The sequence below is a fragment of the Bubalus bubalis genome, chromosome 16 (genome assembly GCF_019923935.1).
Source record: "Bubalus bubalis isolate 160015118507 breed Murrah chromosome 16, NDDB_SH_1, whole genome shotgun sequence".
Classification (NCBI taxonomy): Eukaryota; Metazoa; Chordata; class Mammalia; order Artiodactyla; family Bovidae; genus Bubalus; species Bubalus bubalis.
This window is the reverse complement of record NC_059172.1, coordinates 31,086,744-31,105,675: the sequence shown is the minus strand read 5'-3', so window position 1 is coordinate 31,105,675 and position 18,932 is coordinate 31,086,744. Positions and strand designations below refer to the sequence as shown.

The following is an 18,932-nucleotide window of genomic DNA, read 5'->3' as shown; positions in this document are numbered from 1 at the left end:
GACCATTCAGGTATGACCTAAATCAAATCCCTTATGATTATACAGTGGAAGTGAGAAATAGACTTAAGGGACTAGATCTGATAGAGTGCCTGATGAACTATGGACGGAGGTTCATGACATTGTACAGGAAATAGGAATTAAGACCATCCCACAAAAGATAAATGCAAAAAAGCAAAACGGCTGTCTGAGGAGGCCTTACAAATAGCTGTGAAAAGAAGAGAAGCAAAAAGCAAAGGAGAAAAGGAAAGATATACCCATTTGAATGCGGAGTTCCAAAGCATAGCAAGGAGAGATAAGAAAGCCTTCTTCAGCGATCAATGCAAAGAAATAGAGGTAAACAAAAGAATGGGAAAGACTAGAGATCTCTTCAAGAAAATTAGAGATACCAAGGGAATATTTCATGCAAAGATGAGCTCAATAAAGGACAGAAATGGTATGGACCTAATAGAAGCAGAGGATATTAAGAGGTGGCAAGAATACACAGAACTGTACAAAAAAGATCTTCATGACCCAGATAATCATGATGGTGTGATCATTCACACTCACCTAGAGCCAGATATCCTGTAATGTGAAGTCAAGTGGGTCTTAGGAAGCATCACTATGAACAAAGCTAGTGGAGGTGATGGAATTCCAGTTGAGCTATTTCAAATCCTAAAAGATGGTGCTGTGAAAGTGCTGCACTCAATATGCCAGCAAATTTGGAAAACTCAGCAGTGGCCATAGGACTGAAAAAGGTCAGTTTTCATTCCAATCCCTAAGAAAGGCAATGCCAAAGAATGCTCAAACTACCACACAATTGCACTCATCTCACACGCTAGTAAAGTAATGCTCAAAATTCTCCAAGCCAGGCTTCAGCAATATGTGAACTGTGAATGTCCAGATGTTCAAGCTGGTTTTAGAAAAAGCAGAGGAACCAGAGATCAAATTGCCAACATCCGCTGGATCATGGAAAAAGCAAGAGAGTTCCAGAAAAACATCTATTTCTACTTTATTGACTATCCCAAAGCCTTTGACTGAGTGGATCACAATAAACTGTGGAAAATTCTGAAGGAGATGGGAATACCAGACCAACCTGACCCACCTCTTGAAAAACCTGTATGCAGGTCAGGAAGCAACAGTTAGAACTGGACATGGAACAACAACTTTTCCAAATAGGAAAAGGAGTACATCAAGGCTGTATATTATCACCCTGCTTATTTAACTTATATACAGAGTACATCATGAGAAACGCTGGGCTGGAATCAAGATTGCCAGGAGAAATATCAATAACCTCAGATATGCAGATGATACCACCCTAATGGCAGAAAGTGAAGAAGAACTAAAGAGCCTCTTGATAGAAGTGAAAGAGGAGAGTGAAAAAGTTGGCTTAAAGCTCAACATTCAGAAAACGAAAATCATGGCATCTGGTCCCATCACTTCATGGCAAATAGATGGAGAAACAGTGGAAACAGTGGCTGACCAGTCAATCCTAAAGGAATCAGTCCTGAATATTCATGAGAAGGACTGATGCTGAAGCTTCAATACTTTGGCCACCTGATGTGAAGAACTGCATCATTGAAAAAGACCCTGATGCTGGTAAAGATTCAAGGTGGGAGGAGAAGGGGATGACAGAGGATGAGATGGTTGGATGGCATCAATGACTCGATGGTTATGAGTTTGAGTAAGCTTCAGGAGTTGGTGAATGCCAGGGAAGCCTAGTGTGCTGCAGTCCATGGGGTCGTGAACAGTAGGACATGACTGAGTGACTGAACTGAACTGAATGTTCACAGCAGTAGTATTTCAATAGCCAAGCTATGGAAGCTACCCAAGTGTCCATTAACAGCTTAATGGATAAAGAAGATGTAATACACACATACACACACAATGCAAAAGTACTTACCCATAAAAAATAATGAAATTTTGCCATTTGCAACAACATGGATGGACCTGGACGGTATTGTGCTTAATAAAATAAGACTGAGAAAGACAAATACCGTATGTGATCATTTATATGTGGAATACAGAAAATAAAACAAATGAATATAACAAAATAGAAACAGATTCACAGATACAGAGAAAAACCCATGGGGAGAGGAAAGAGAGGAGCGGCAAAATAGAGGTAGGTGATTAAGAGGTACAAACTACTAGGTTTAAAATAAACTACAATGATACATTGTACATCACAGGAAATATAGCCAATGTTTTATAACTTCAAATGGAATATAATTTATAAAAATTTTGAATGACTATGCTGTACACCTGACATATAATATTGTATATCAACTATACCTCAATTTAAAAAAATCTCTTCATTGTTATTGCAAGTCCCCTGTTTAGTTTAATTTCCCTGATAGGTTTTCAACTGCTGCAGTATTCTAGTTTATGTATCCTTTCTCTGATTGGTGGGCATTTAGGTTTTTAATAGTTTTTACCTGCAATAAATAATAAAATATTTCAGAGGGAAAATTACATGAGAAAATTCTGAAGCAGAAACCACAAAACTACCACTTACACTGAAAAGATTTTCTAACAAAGTCTGGTGAGCTGAAAGCTAAGATGACTTTGCATCTAAGCAGCACAGTATTTTTCATTTACATTATAATTTTCATACTCTTTTAAACATTCAATAAGACCATTTTCATAGTTTTGTTTGGCAAGATATAGTCCTCATTAAATTACTTGGTATAAGAGAGCCTATGCAAGACTGGATACACTATCTGTATCCTTTCCACCAGCATTAATCATTTTCTTCATTAACTCCCAACACCAGAGGGCAGCAGCTTCAGTTCTAATTAGCAATAATGCAGAGAGTAACTAATGGAAAAAAATACTTCTTTAGCAAAATCTACACTAAATTACTACCCAACCTTTTATTTGGGGGAAAAAGTGTTTCTACAATATAGAACAGACATATGAAATAAATAAAAACAACTAAATAAGCAAAACACACTGTCTTCCCACAAGGATAGATAAATCAAATTTAGATTTTCCAGGGAGAGACCATGAAAATCCGAGTTAGAGGCATTTAATAACATTTACATTCTTTGGTTAATTTAATGTATCTTATAAGCATAGGTGTCTCTTGTTGTGGCAGTCCAGTCCCAGTCATGGCTCAGACAGTAAAGAATTTGACCTGGGTTCAATCCCTCTGTCAGGAAGATTCCCTAGAGAAGGGAATGGTAACCCACTCCAGTATCTTGCCTGGAGAAGTCCAAGGACAGAGGAGCCTGGTGGGCTACAGTCCATCCATGGGGTCGCAGAGTCAGACAAGACTAAGCGACTACTACTTTCCCATGACTTTCCTGGTGGCTCAGGCAGCAAAGAATCTGCCTGCAATGTGGGAGATCTGGGTTCAGTCCCTGGGTCGGGAAGATCCCCTGGAGGAAGAAATGGCAACCCACTCCAGTATGCTTACCTGGGAAACCCCATGGATAGAGGAGCCTGGTGGGCTGCAGTCCATGGGGTCGTAAAGAGTCAGACACTACAGAGCAACTAACACTTTCACTTTAACTTTTTAAGTATAATTTGGAAGAGCCAAATAAAGACAAATTCCTTTTCGTTAGCTTCTCTTGGCTCTCTGATTTTTCAAATAGGAGGAAAGGAATAGATGGGGAAAAAATAATTCTAGATTAAAAATATAACCAAATAGATTTCTAATGGCCTTGTAGAAAACTTAAAGGAACTAAACAAAACTCCTTTTTGAAAGAAAAAACAGGGCAAAGAAGACCCTAAATAAAAGGAAGGAGTAGTCAGTCTACCTATTTTGACATTTTCAGATGGGAAAGAAGAGGGTGCTCTCAAATAAGAATCCTTTCCCTTTCAAGTATTTTTTTTTAATCAAAGACTTGAATTTTTAGAAAAATTTTGGGTTTACAGAAAATTGAACAGGTAGTACAGGAAGTTCCCTTAAACCCTCCTACCCCACCTGTTTCCCCTGTTGTTAACACTGTGTTTTGGGGCCAGAGGGAATGGAGGTAAGGGGACTTCTTTAATGAGTACAGAGTTTCAGATTCACAAGACAAAAACGTTCTGGAGATCTGTTTCATAAAAATGAGAATCTGATTAATGCTATTGAAAAAGTGAAGTCGCTCAGTCACGTCCGACTCTTTGCGACCCAATGGACTGTAGTCTACCAGGCTCCTCTGTCCATGGGATTTTCCAGGCAAGAAGACTGGAGTGGGTTACAATTTCCTTCTCCAGGAGATCTTCCCGACCCAGGGATAGAACCCAGGTCTCCCGCATTGTAGGCAGACGCTTTACCATCTGAGCCACCAGAGAAGTCCCACACTTAAAAAACAGTGAAGATGGTAAATTTTATGTGTTTTTAACCACAATAAAAATTTAAATTTTCTGTTTTGTCTTCAGATTAATCCTCAAAACTGAAAATACTGCAAGTATTAGATTAAGATTATCTAAATATTGTTAACTACAGACCCTGAGCTTGGATAAAATTTCATCTTTCCAGGCTCACCTTGGTCGCCTGAAGGTGCTGAGATCAAATGGATTTTTTTCCCCTTAAGCTCCATCAATTAAGTCTTTAAAAATCACACCCTATTTTAGTTTGCCTCACTTTTGAACCATAACTTGCTTATTCAAGTCTGTTTTCCTTCCTTCCTCCCTGCCCTCCCTCCTCCCCTTCCTCCCTTTCTTCCATCTGTGGTTAACTGCTTTTCTTTTTTTGATGTTGCTGTTGCCAGAAATAACATGCCATCTTCACCATTATCATTAACATCTTCCAGCTCTCTCTGATGGCACAGACATTGCATTCTCTTTTAAGATACATTTCTTTAAAGCCCAGCGTCGAACTAGTGCACAGTTGTCATGTGTGATTTCTTTACAATGGACTCCTGGGGTGGTTCCTTCATGTCAGCTTCTCTCATATTTTCTATTTCCTTTTGCCATAGGTTTCTTCAACTTGAACTTTTATATTTTCTATTGCATTTGGCAGGGGGTGAAGGGATACAGTTTTTTGCCCCCTAACTTCCAAGAGCTCATTCTTCTTTCCTGTTCCTTTTACATAGCATCTTTATTTGATAGAATAATTACCTTTTAAAATTGATTTTAAGTTGTTATGTTCCTTTACCTTGGTTTTTTCTGGGTCCATTGCTTTGTTTTTACTCTTCATGCTGCTTGTTTTCTTTACATAACTTGATCCTTGGTAAGTCACTGATATCCACCAGTTTTTCTGGGAAGCTGGTATGGGTTTTCTCTGGTTTTTAATACATGGGCATGTTTTCTGTTAATCTCTTCTCAAACAGAATGGCTAATTGGGAGCTCTGTGTTTGTGAGTTGGGCTTAGGGTCCTGGAGACTTTGTTAGCACTAATTAAATTATTTAAGTTTTCAAAAGAATAACTAAAACTAAGGGCATAATGTAATTTAGTCAGGACAGAGAACAGGGTGAGTGAGCTCTCATTTTTCACAGCATGCATCTGACAGATAGTATGTAAAATAAATCAAGGAATAGTGGTACTAGCTTTTATGGTCATGACAGTAACTAAGAAGTCAAAAATGGGTTCTAAGGAGCAAACTGAGGATGAGAAGAGGTAAGTAGGAACACTGTTTTCCATTATAATCTCTATTTACTATTTTTTAAAAAAACATAAGCATGTATTTCTTTGAAATAAATAATAAATTTAAAAATAAAATTGTAGAAACTAAAAAGCAAATGTAAGAAATTTGGAAATATACGAAAGGAACAAATAAATGTGTGTATGTGTGTTTGTGTATATATATATATACACACACACATATACATACACATACATATATACATATTACATATATATATGTATATATATCTCCAAACCCTTATTTCTACATACTAAATATCTTGGACAGAAGGAGAATGTTGTTGCCAAGGAAACCAAAGCAACTGTTAAGCAGCAAATTCAGCTCTTTAAAAAAAAATTCCATGGCAATTTATTTTGCAGAATATTATAGTCTACTTCAGCTTTTACAAAAACCAATAAAATGGTTTTAATGAGGTCCTTGAAACTTGGTTTATGATGTCACTAACATCTATAAAACATTCCAGTTACAGAGTCTAGTACAGTGATAAGAAAGCTAAAGATCAGATATCCTTAGGTTTAGTTCCAAGTCTACCACTTAAAAGCCATATGTCCTTGAGCAGGTCATTTTCCTTGTCTGAAACTAAGTTTCTTTAGTAGTAAAAGTGGGGATAACTACACCTAACCTGCCTACCATACAGGGTTGCTGTGAATATCAAATTATTTAGATCATCAAGGTTTGAAACACTACACAAATAAATTCAAGTAATAACCACTAATATTTTCCAAAATTAACAAGGTATAAGTATTCTTCATTGATCAAATGCCAAATTATGTAAAGTATTAGAAAAAGGTTAACAAAAAATGTAATATAGACTAGTATTATAAAAAAAAAAATGGAGAAGGAAATAGCAACCCACTCCAGTATTCTTTCCTGGAGAATCCCATGGACAAAGGAGCCTGGCAGGGTCACATGGGGTCCATGGGGGTCACAAGAGTCAGACACAACTTAGCAATTAAGCCATTATAAAAACTGTATTGAACTAGGTGGCAGATTCAAGTTCTGATTCAGGTTCTATCCACCACCATTGATAATTTCCACTTCTCTGGGTCTCTGCACAATGAAACTGGACTAGACAACCTCTGTAAAGGTGCTTCATGGGTGTGTTTTCCATCACACAATGATAATTTAAAAGGAAATTCATTCACCACTTTTAAAAAAATGCGGGCTGTATTTTGCTTGAAAACTTTCATTGCTAGATGTTTGAAAATCACTGACTTTAGGATGAAGTCTTTTATTTCTATTTTCAGGCATTTCATAACCGTAACCTAATTAATCTATCTTTACATTCTACTCTTTCTCAACATAAACCTACCTTCAGAGACCACAGCACTCTACTTGTTATTTCTCAAAATGCCATGGCCAATTCTTGCCTCCACACTGTTGTCAACATGTATATAGTTGTTGCCACTACAGCTGGCTGAGCAGCTCTGCCCTGGGTCCCATCCCACTCCCTACCCACATTTACACACCCAAACTTGGACAGGGCTTAATGTCTTTGATAAGACTGTTATCAAAAATGGTAAAATTTACAGTATATCAAAAACAGGAGAGAGTTGTCATGTTTATAGAGAACCTAGCTTCTAGCCAGCAAGACTCGTCTGTAATCTGATAGAATGTATGAAAGCATTAGGAAGGAAGTGGGGACCTTACCCCTAAAAGATAGAAGGGGGAGCACTGTAGCGGTGTCATCTGTGCCCTGGCTGGAGGAGGAACACTTCGATCCACAGACTTGTTGGATTCCAGTGGTAGAACAGTCCCATCAGAGAGATGGATGCATTTACTTATTACAGGCTAATGCTGTTAAACATTTATGCCATATATTGGACTCCTTGTGATTTGATTTCATAATCACTACAAATCTTCAGATTCTTTCACTTCCCTTATGGTGCATCTAGAAAATGGCCTGACTGAGACAAATTCATCTATATTACATCTGTACCATAAATTAATAAAACAGCTTTCTGAATTCTGACATGAGTTACTGTGACCTTGAAGAGCATGAGTCCATCCTGAAACAAGACAGACTAACACATTAGTCTGAAGGCATAAGAACCAAGGGTCAGATCCTGGACTATAGTAAACAGAACAAAAGAATGTCACTCCATAGCAACAGCAAGGGGTACCTGGGACCTCCCCAATAAACACCCTGTCTTATTGCACTATTTTTGTTTTAACACTTTCATATACCTTTATTCAAGGCCACTAACCACATACTAACGCCTTTCTATGACCTGGTCTACATGCCTTTCCAACAGTTTCTATGTACCCTAAGCTACTGCAGAAATAAATTTTCTAAGTACACACATTAATGTTTTTATCTCTGCTTGGAATATTCTTCCTCTCAATGTTGACAAGTCTAAATTTTAACTAATTCTGAAGGGTTTATCACAGATAACACCTGTTTTATGAAGAAATTTCAAAGAACACCGCCCACCATGACTAAAACTAGCAATATTAGTGACCTGGGCAAGTAACAAATTGCTTTTAGATCAACTTATGACTTGGTACTATATATCTCACCAGAGTCATCAAGGATCAGGGCATTTGGTAGATTCTTTTTTTCACTATAAGAAAATAAATAGGTATTAATCAGGTATTACCTCACTTTCTCTATGCTGGAAGACCACACATGTCATCACTAACATGTAATGCAATAAATGCTGTAAATCCAAACTATTGTTTCACACTTCTGCACTCCACATTTCAGTGCCCTGGGACACCATAGCCTAGCTGACCTACACTATTAGTCTACAATAGATGTATCTTTCCTTACTAATTAAAAGCATTTTTCCCATTGAGAGAGGAATTGGTTAAGTGAAAGTGAAAAGTGAAGCCGCTCAGTCATGTCCAACTCTTCTCAACCCCATGGACTGCAGCCTACCAGGCTCCTCCGTCCATGGGATTTTCCAGGCAAGAGTTCTGGAGTGGGGTGCCATTGCCTTCTCCATTGGTTAAGTAAATATTATTTTTATTAAATAATTATTAAACTTATTTAAATCTGTTAAAAGCACTTGTTACTTGCTACATGTATTATATTTGTAAGCTTTTGTTTTATATTCCCTTCTATGTTCTTTGACGATACGATCCATATCTAATTAATCTTTGTGTCTCCCACAGGTTTTCAGTCAGTACCTTGTATATAGAAGGCCCTTTAAATATAAATTAATTTCTCTTCCATTTTCGGTGAGGGCTATCCCCATTCTTTTTATATGTATCCCATCTTCTTATTGTCTTCCTTGACTATCCCAGTCCACAGGTCACTATTTTTAAACTCCTATAAAAACCAACTGCCTATAAACCATTAAATTGCCACCAATACCATCCCAGCATAATCTTTTTACATGTATATGTATTTCATAGTCTTGTCACATTTCAGTATACCCAACAATATCTAGGTACAGCATGAACAATTAATATTAATTCACTCAGCCAATATTTTTAAAAATCAAAAGACCCATTAGGAAAAATATAGTCAAAATTGGCATCTAAATAGAACAAAAGATTTCACCTGTGGCAATGAAACAAACTCCTATTGTTGAAGGGCCAAAGGCTTCGACACACATAATAGTTAGCAGTAAATTAAATTGTGTTGGAATTCTACAAGTGTCTTTGAATGTCATACATCTTCCTTTCACTTCACAGACACAAGTGCAATCACATTTCTTTACTGACAGCAGATGGCTTTAAACAATAGCAATTAACTATATTAAACCTATAGAGATAACATTCATTTGTAATTTAGATTTCTCTGCTAAAGAGATATATATGGTCAGTTTACAGCATATATAATTTACAGTATGCTAAGCCTTAGCTCTTTTTTCCTACTAGGCTTCCTCCTCCCTAATGAACCAAAAGCAGAAGAGTAATCTGTAAATCTTCACTTCTTTTGTATCCTTCCACGACAAGGAACTATATTCACAGCAGGCAATAATAAAAACAGGCAAAATGGATTTAAAGTTATTTGCATTTTTCACATCCTTGTAATCAATGGGATACCACAGATTTTGTACATGACTGAAAAAAGTGTGTGTACATATGTATTTTTTGTATAAATGGTCAAATCCTACAAAGAGGGTGTTAGCTCTCTAGTAGCTCATTCAGAACATTCTGGAGCCTTGCTACTCAAAGTGTGGTCCACAGTGTGGTCCATTATGAAGCAGAATCTCACACCCCACCCCAGGCCTCCTAAATCACAATCTGCATTTAAAGATCTCCAGGTGATCTGCATGCACTTCAAGAGTTTGAAATGCACTGGTTTAGACTCCAGAGGAAGAATTAGAATGTCCAAGATACATATGACCATGTAATACTAAACAAGTAATCGCTTATTTGTTGGTCTTCCTTATTTGCTGACTGAAGGCTTTTTGAGGGTAGGAACCCTTTCTAGCCTCCTCACCACTAACATACCCTGGACCCAACAGGCCCTGAAACATTACCCAATGCTCAATGGATATTTTTTGCTGAACGCATGAATGACTGAACAAAGTGAAAATAAAACTTTTTCAGAAGGCTAATAATCCTTTAGAAAGTTGAATAACATGATTTCACATATGACCACATTAATTCTTTAATTCAGTATTATTAATTCCATTTAAAATACGCTGCCGTCTCTACTTCAACAAATGTATTTAATATACTCGACAAAGCAAAAGCTTGGATCGTCTTCCTCTGTTGGAGCTAAGGACCTCTTTACAAGTGAGATGGCTGCATTTTAATTCTAGCTCTCATATATCCATCCCATATGCCTCCACAAGATGAAAACACCGCAACAATTCGGAGAGAGTAGGGGTAGGGCAACAGAGGAGGAATGGATACAAGTCTGTATCCGGAGTATCGCATGAAACCTGGAAAACATGATTTTTGGAAGAGGATACTTTCAGAAAATAACTTCTGGCCAGAGGAAAAAAGAGAACTCTTATCTTTCTCAAGAGCAAAAGGTGGTATTAGAGAATACACGGGAGCGGGAGCGATACCAGCGACTACCTAGCGACGTAAGGTGGAAACACACCAGACCAGCGCTAAAGCAGATAGTGGTTCGATATTGTCCCAGAAGGCGGAAAACACACACACACACACACACACACACACACACAAAACACCCACTTTCAGATTTGCGGAGAAGGAAGTCAAGGGAGAAGAAAGGGGGAAGGAAATATCTCTATTAAGGGTACACGATGATGATGATTAATTATTATCATTTTTTTGGAGAAAAGGGACATGATATACACTTGAAGGGGGGCGGGAAGGGGGGAGGGGGAAGGAAGGTAGCAATTTCTCGCCCTGCAAAAGGAAGCGACTCCAGGCGTCCTTTCCCAGCTCAGACGGCCCCAGGGAGGCAGCCCAGGCATAGGTGGGTGGCAACGCCCAGCTCCGCTAGCTCCCGCCGCATGGCCTGAGCCATCTCCCCCACAGCCTGCCGAGCACCGGGTGGGGACCGGCAAGGGCGTACACGGTGTGGGAGGGCGTGCAGGAGGAGGGGGAGGATGCCCTGCTGACCAGGTACCCACCTTATCCCAACGGAGCCACTGCCCGATGGCTGTGTCTAGCTGAGGGTCCCCAGTGTGATAGGGGGCGTGGAGCAGGTTGGAGTTCAGGTCTCCCTCTGCGTTTTCAGTCATGGCAGCCAGTCTGGGGTGCGTGAATGGGGATCCAGCGGAGACACCGAGCTGGAGGAGCTTGACGTGCGCTCACCGGGATCTCGACGCCCCCTCCTCACTGAAAGACATCGGAGACCAACCGCAGGACGTTTGTGCCAGGTCCTGCCGCAGCTTTGGGGAAACAGGAGAGAGTGGGGACGCGGCCGCCTTCTTCCCACTAGACGAGCTCCTGGTCTCTTTGGGCGAACGGACTGAGGCGGTCCCACCTCGAGAGAACAACAACAGCCCCAGATGTCTGGGTCGTGGCCGCCGCCGCTACCGCCGCCTTCGCAGCTTTAGGCCCCGCCCTCGCGCCTCTGGCCCCGCCCCTTCCCAGCCGATTTAAGCTCCCGGGACTCGGGGCGCGAGCCGGGAAGCGCGCTCCCGACGCCTTCCCAGCGGCGCGATTTAGGACTCTGCTGCGGGGTGAGGAATAGGGGTATGGCCATTTTATTTCTTAATTTGCCTTTTTCCACGTGTCTTATTCTTGTTACAATCCCCCCCCCCCCCCCCCACGCGTCTCCTTTTCTGCATCAGACGCCATGTCCACCACGATGCGCCCGCCTCAGAGCTCGCTTTTGTGAATCCCCATTGCGCGCGAAGGCCCCCTCCTGTTTCGTCTTGGGGAGCGCGCCTGGCGGGAGAGTGCGAGGGCTGTCCCCGCATGGCCTCACGGGAGTTGTAGTTCTTCGTCCCCCCCCCCCCCCCCCCCCCCCCCCCCAACCTCGAGGCGTGTAAAGACCACCGCAGACTACAACTCCCAGCAGCTCCTTGCCCTGCGTTTTCGCAAAGGAAAAAAAGCTACACCTCTAGGTTGTTCCCAATGGAAACGCCCTGTCCGCGTTAGGTCCACTGCAGTTGTGTCCCTGGGCTTCAATTAGATTAAACAAGGGCAGATGCAGGAAGGGTACAGCTGATATCTATTCAGTACTTTACAGTCTACGAATCGCCTTCTGTCGTCTAAACCATCGTGTGACAGTAAAAAGGACGTGATCCATTCTCATTTTACACACAAAGAGGAAGCTGCCTCTGAGTGAACTGACTTTTTCAAAGGCGGAATTCAAAAGTAGTCGAACGAGCAATCCAACCTCATTTCAGGTCTCAGCAGCTCATTTTGCTCTGCTGCTACAGTGGACTAGGAGGTATGGAGAACAAGGTAACTGGGGAAAAACAACCAAGTTGTGAAAGAGGGAAGATGTGTCAGCATTTAACCATAACACAAAAATGAATAAGCGTTAGCGTGCAAAAAGTACTGGCAACAGGAATATGGAGCAAGAAGAAAGATCGAAAAGAAATAGTCTTAAATTTCTCCTTATTTTGGCCTCCTCTCTTCTACAGAATGTTCACCTTTCAAGTCTCAGAACAGGTGTGGGAGATGCTGACAAGTCCTTACCTGTCAGATACAGCTGCTCCTGAGTCTCTTGGTGTAGCTTCTTAAACAGTAGCTCTACGATTTTGACCAAGTGACTCTTTCTGTCATCAGTTTTTTTGCAAGGAGAGTGTAATAGTATTTACACCTTGGCTGCAGTAACTTAAATGGCTTTAAAGTACTTGGACGTTCACAGATAAAAGATATAATAAATTCAAAGTATTTCCTTTAAAAATGCCATTTATCATAATAAAATCCCAAATACCAAGGTATAGAAGGATTGTATTACCCATCCCTGAAAAATAGTGTGCCATAGTTGGGAATTACAGTTTTTGCTAGTCAGTTAAGTATTTCCTTTACAGAATCAGCAGGTTCTTTTATTCACACTAGGCCTGGGAAATACACATGAGTCCTGGAGAAAAATTCATCACTCACTATCATCACCATTATTGTCCGTGATGAATGTTAAGTAAACATGTACTCTATGCGAAGTTTTATGCTAGGGGCCGAGGCTAAGAGAAAATATATAATAGAATTGTTCATTTCAAAAATAAAAAATGAAAGTAAGAATGAAATCTGTCTGGGAAGACCATATGTATACAAGAAAAGAGCTCATGATAAACAGCAAGTGCTTGCCACAGACAACTGTTAAGAATTTAGGGTGTGAGGTAGTCTGTAAGAGCATCAAGTGGCAGAAGGGACTAGTAATGGGCTTTAAAGGATAAAAAATTAGTAAGTAGAGAAAACGGTAGAGGTCAGGGTCTCCTTAGGAGTTTGTCCTCTGGGACAGTGTCCCAGAGATTCTGAATCAGTACATTGGGACAGGGCCTAGGTACTTGCATATTTAACAAATACCTATTGATTGTGACGTAAGTGGTCATAATCTTGCTACTCAAAGTGTGATAGGAGAATCAGTCCTCTGGGAGCTTAATAAGAAATAAAAATTTTCAAGTGAAGGTGAAATCACTCAGTTGTGTCTGACTCTTTATGACCCCATAGACTGTAGCCTACCAGGCTCCTCTGTCCATGGGATTTTCCAGGCAATAGTACTGGAGTGGATTGCCATTTCCTTCTCCAGGGGATCTTCCTAACCCAGGGCTCAAACCTGGGTCTCCCGCATTCTAGACAGACGCTTTACTGTCTGAGCCACCAGAGAAGTCCAAAAAAAAAAAAAAAAAAAAAAAAAAATTTCAAGCCCCATCCCAATTCTATTGAATCAGAATCTTCATTTTAACAAGATCCAATGATGATTTGTGTATATATATATATATATTAAATGTGATTAAGCAGTGGTTTTTATAAGACAACCCTAATTCAATTCTGAGAAACACTACTGAGTCAACAGAACTTTCAAGAGGTGAAACTGTATAAGGCAAGTATAAAGGATGGGAGAAATGCAAGTTTTAATTCAATACCAGAATTAACTAGTCCCCATTTTTATCAGCAAGATCATGACAGACATAAACTAGTTACCAGAAACTTTGCCCAACATCTCCAACTTGTTGCTTAGGATTTGAAGGATAAACAAGAGGATCCAGAACTCATCAAATTCAAGAACAGTATGTAAGTGTGTCCAGAAGAGGGAATACAATAGTTTTCCTAGTCAGGGAAGCTCAGAAGCTTTCATTTCTGTTGGGATTTGCCCAGTATCCTGTATTTTTATTTGCTAAATGTGACAACTCTGTGGTTATGGAAGAGAATATCTCTCTTGGTCCTAATATATACCTTTTATTTATTGTTTTAAAAAATCTAATTAAGACACTCAAAGTTCTCTTTTGGTCAGGGTAGCAAGAAATTAAATTTTCATCAATATCAGAGTCTCTCATCTCCAGCCCAGGCTTTAAATGATACTGGGGAAAGAGGAGGAGCAGATAGCTCTAGATCATCAAGGTTTCTGCTAACATCTAAATTGTCCAGGGTCATAGTGGTCTTGAAGTCTGACAGCTTTCCCCTTGCATAGCGTTCAGGTATGGCCAGGAAACTTGACTGAGGCTACAAACCCCAAAGCTTCTGTCTAGGCACATGGCCATCCCCTCTAAATGCTACCAGTTCCTTGAAACACTGCCACCAAACAGAGCTCAGGTCTTGTTACCCTCCTATGTTAAAACTTTAAAATCGGAAGAAATCTATCATTCTGCCTGTGATGACTCTGAAAAGAGGAATATTTTCTTATTGTTCCCAAAGATGCTTGTCATAAATTCTAGTGAATGCTGTATTTAAAAAAAAAAAAGGGAGAGGGGAGGAAAGGAAATGAGTATCTTGTAAGCAACTTTCTACTTTTAGCTCCTTTATGTAAAACCTCTGCTGAGACAAGGGATACAACAACAACAAATAAGAAGTAGTTTTCTTTGTATAAGGGGAAAGATACAGAGCATGCCTAGGATTAGGATGAAACAAGGCAAAGAACCTAGGGTGCAAACTCTAAGGAGGCACCTCCTATTAGGTTTATGGAAGTGTAGAATTCCATGAGGATGTGTCTCATTACAGATTTTAACACACCTTTATTGCGATATAGTTCACATGCCAAACAATATACCTATTTAATGTATACAATTTATTTTTTTTTGTTTTATTCACAAACATCCCCACAGTAAATGTTAGAACATTTTTATCACCTTGAGCTATCCTGTTGCCCTATCTCCCACTCCCAGACCTAAGCAACCACTAATCTACTTTCTGTATTGGTTTCCCTGTTCTGAACATTTCATATAAATAGAATCAAAGAATATGGGGTCTTTTGTGACTGACTTCTTTCACTTAGCCTAGTGTTTTCAAAGTTCATCCATGTTGTAGATGTATCAGTGTTTCATTCCTTTTTGTAATTGAATAATAAAGACGCTTACTCCTTGGAAGGAAAGTTATGACCAACCTAGATAACATATTAAAAAGCAGAGACATTACTTTGCCAACAAAGGTCTGTCTAGTCAAGGCTATGGTTTTTCCAGTAGTCACGTATGGATGTGAGAGTTGGACTGTGAATAAAGCTGAGCGCCGAAGAATTGATGCTTTTGAACTGTGGTGTTAGAGAAGACTCTTGAGAGTCCCTTGAACTGCAAGGAAACCCAACCAGTCCATTCTAAAGAAGATCAGTCCTGGATGTTCATTGGAAGGACTGATGCTGAAGCTGAAACTCCAGTACATTGGCCACCTCATGCGAAGGGTTGACTCGTTGGAAAAGACTCTGATGCTGGGAGGGATTGGGGGCGGGAGGAGAAGGGGACGACAGAGGATGAGATGGCTGGATGGCATCACCAACTCGATGGACGTAGGTTTGGGTAAACTCTCGGAGTTGGTGATGGACAGGGAGGCCTGGCATACTGCGATTCATGGGGTCACAAAGAGTCGGACACGACTGAGAGACTGAACTGAACTGAATATTCAAGTTTACTATATTTTATTGGTCTATTTATCCATTGATGGACATTTGGGTTATTTCTGCCTTTTGCCTATTATGAATAATACTGCTATAAACATTTATGTACAGTTTTTGTGTAGAATGCTTTTATTTCCCTTTGTATATACCCAAGAATGAATTTCCCAGATCATGTGCTAACTTCTATGTTTAATCATTTAAGAAACAGTCAGACTGTTTTCCATAGTAACTGCACCATTTACATCACCACCAGCAATGTATTGGGGTTCCAGTTTCTCCATAGATTTTCCAACACTTGTTATTATCTCAGTTGATTCTAGACATTTCAGTGACTGTGAAGTGGATTCTCATTGTGGTTTTTATTTGCATTTCCCTATAGATTAATCATGTTTAGTCTGTTTTTATGTACTTGTTGGCCATTTGTCTTTTTGGGAGAAATGTCTAGTCAGATCTTTTGCCCATTTTTTAAATTGTTTAATTATTGAGTTGTAACTTTTCTTTATGCTTCTGGACATAGCCCCTCAGCCAAATCAGATATATGATTTGCAAATATACCCCTTCATTCTGTGGGTTGTCTTTTCATACATGTATTTTTTAAGTATCCCTATTTATTTATTTATTGGCAATAACTGGTAGAATCTTAGTTCCCCGAGCAGGAATTGAAACTAGGACCATGGCAGTGAGACCTCGGAGTCCTGACCACTGGACTCCCAGGGAATTCTCCATATTCTTTTTGATACTCTTTGAAGAACAGAAGTTTTTTGTCTTGAAGAAGTCCAGTTTATTATTTCTACACAAAAACTGTACATAAATGTTTATAGCAGCATTATTCATAATAGCCAAAAGGCAGAAATACCCCATATGTCCATATATAGACCAATAAAATATAATAAACCTATATAATGCAATATTCAGTTCAGTTCAGTCGCTCAGTCGTGTCCGACTCTTTACAACCCCAGGAATCGCAGCACGCCAGGCCTCCCTGTCCATCACCAACTCTCGGAGTTCACTCAGACTCATGTCCTTTATCTATAGTCAGCATTGTTGTTCAGTATCTGAAATCTTTGTGAATTTGTTCCCTTTGCCTAGTTCTTGATTATAGAGTCTGGTTTCTTTGTGAGTTTTGTGTTTGTGTTGGACATTATATTTGACCAACTATTTGTGTGAATAAGTTTAGACTAGCAAGGAAAGTATTTTTATCTAGAGAGGATTTGTATTTGCTTCCGCTAAGTTCCTGAGTTCAACTATGTTAAGGCTTATAATTCTCTGGTGCTCTTACTACCCTGCTTAGGGTGTCATTCTGTGTAAGATATTTTTCTCCTACTTTATCTTTACTCTGGGTGTGAAGACCCAACATATTGTGAGAAGTTTCTCCTGAGACTCTCAGTCTTTTGCAGGCTCTAAGGTTTATTTTCTTTCTTGCCCAAAAGGTTTTTTTAATTTCAGGTTCAAAATTTTAAGGATTGACAAATGCTTTCGGGAAAAAAGCTACATTTCAACCGTTACCTCTCTTTTTCCTTTACTTTTGGCCTGGTAACTTCTTGTTGGCTTGTCACCTTTCTCCCATGATTTAAAATAAGGTGAAAAATATTAATTGAGTTTTGTTATCTAGTTATAGCAGGAAGTTTAATTTTAAAAACCCATTTTAAGAGCTATTATATTATTTTGATAATCATCTTTGGCTGTAAAATACTACATCAAGTTGATCTGCCATATTATTTTTTTAAATGAATCTCGTTTTGTGTGACTCTTAGCTTGTCTCCATTTTTTCTATAATAAATAACAATAGCAATGAACGTTTTGTTCATAAAGCTGTTTTTGCCTTTTACATTATTTCATACATCTAGCTTCTTGGGAGTACAATTACTGAGCAATATATTGTATGTGCTTAAGACATTTAATTTCCAAAGGGTTGGTATAATTTTTTGAGTTGAATTGCATGATCTTAATCTATTTATTTCTGTCATGGTAATATTGTGCTTGTATGCATGTTAAGTTGCTTCAGTCATGTCTGACTCTTTGTGGCCCTATGGACCATAGCCCACCAGGCTCCTCTGTCCATGGGATTCTCCAGGAAAGAATACTGGAGTAGGTTGCCATGACCTCCTCCAGGAGATCTTCTCAACCTAGCCCACGTCTCTTACATTTCCTACATTGGCAGGCAGGTTCTTTACCACTAGCACCACCTGGGAAGCCCCACGGTAATATTAAGTGAGTGAAGTCACTCAGTCGTGTCTGACTCTTTTGCGACCCAATGGACTGTAGCCTACCAGGCTTCTCCGTCCATGGGATTCTCCAGGCAAGAATACTGGAGTGGGTTACCATATTACTGTCTTTTAAAATTAAGCCAGATAAACTAATCCTGGCTAGTTGTATGAATAGTTCTCAAGCAAAAGATGATCTTTATGAATTTTCTTTTAAAATATTAACTTTTTAATAAAAATTATTTAAGTACAACTTAATGCAGTAAATACTTGCATGTCTGTAGTGTGCAGGCACCCTTCTGCAGGTGGCGCAGATTCAGTGATAAACCAGATAGATTGTGGTCTATGCCCTTATGAAACCTAAGGTGGGGAACATAAGCAAATAATACATCATTGAAATGCACTGTGGTAAGTGCTTTAATGACGGTAGTCCAGAATACTACAGAAGAACAGAAGAGAAACAATTAACCCAGACTGGAAGGGCCATGCAAGGTATCCTAAGAGAAGTAATAGCTATGCATAGTAAAATTTGAAGACAGGTAGCCTGAGTCCTCCAACTTTGTCCTGATTTTTCAATATTCTTTGAGTTTTCTAGATCCTTTGCATTTCCATGTAATTTTTAGAGTAAATTTGTAAATTTCTACCCCCCAAAAAGCCTACTGAGATTATGATTGGAATTGTGTTAAATCTCTACATCAATTTGGGGATAGTTATTTTAACAATACTGAGTTTTCCAATTCATGAAGATGATGTATCTCTTTATTTTTAAAAGGTTTCTTTAATTTCTCCTAGCAAGAT

At 39.4% G+C, this 18,932-nt stretch overlaps 1 protein-coding gene across 1 annotated transcript in view; it reads right to left on the bottom strand.

Moving 5' to 3' along the window:
- The window catches only part of PGM2L1 (phosphoglucomutase 2 like 1), a 60,857-nt gene extending 49,185 nt beyond the window's left edge, over positions 1-11,672 (bottom strand). The window contains exon 1 of the mRNA XM_006073303.4: positions 11,060-11,672. Within this exon, the coding sequence (XP_006073365.2) occupies positions 11,060-11,170 (111 nt within the window). The 5' untranslated portion in view covers positions 11,171-11,672. The remainder of the gene's footprint in view (positions 1-11,059) is intronic.
- Positions 11,673-18,932: the final 7,260 nt, after the last annotated feature.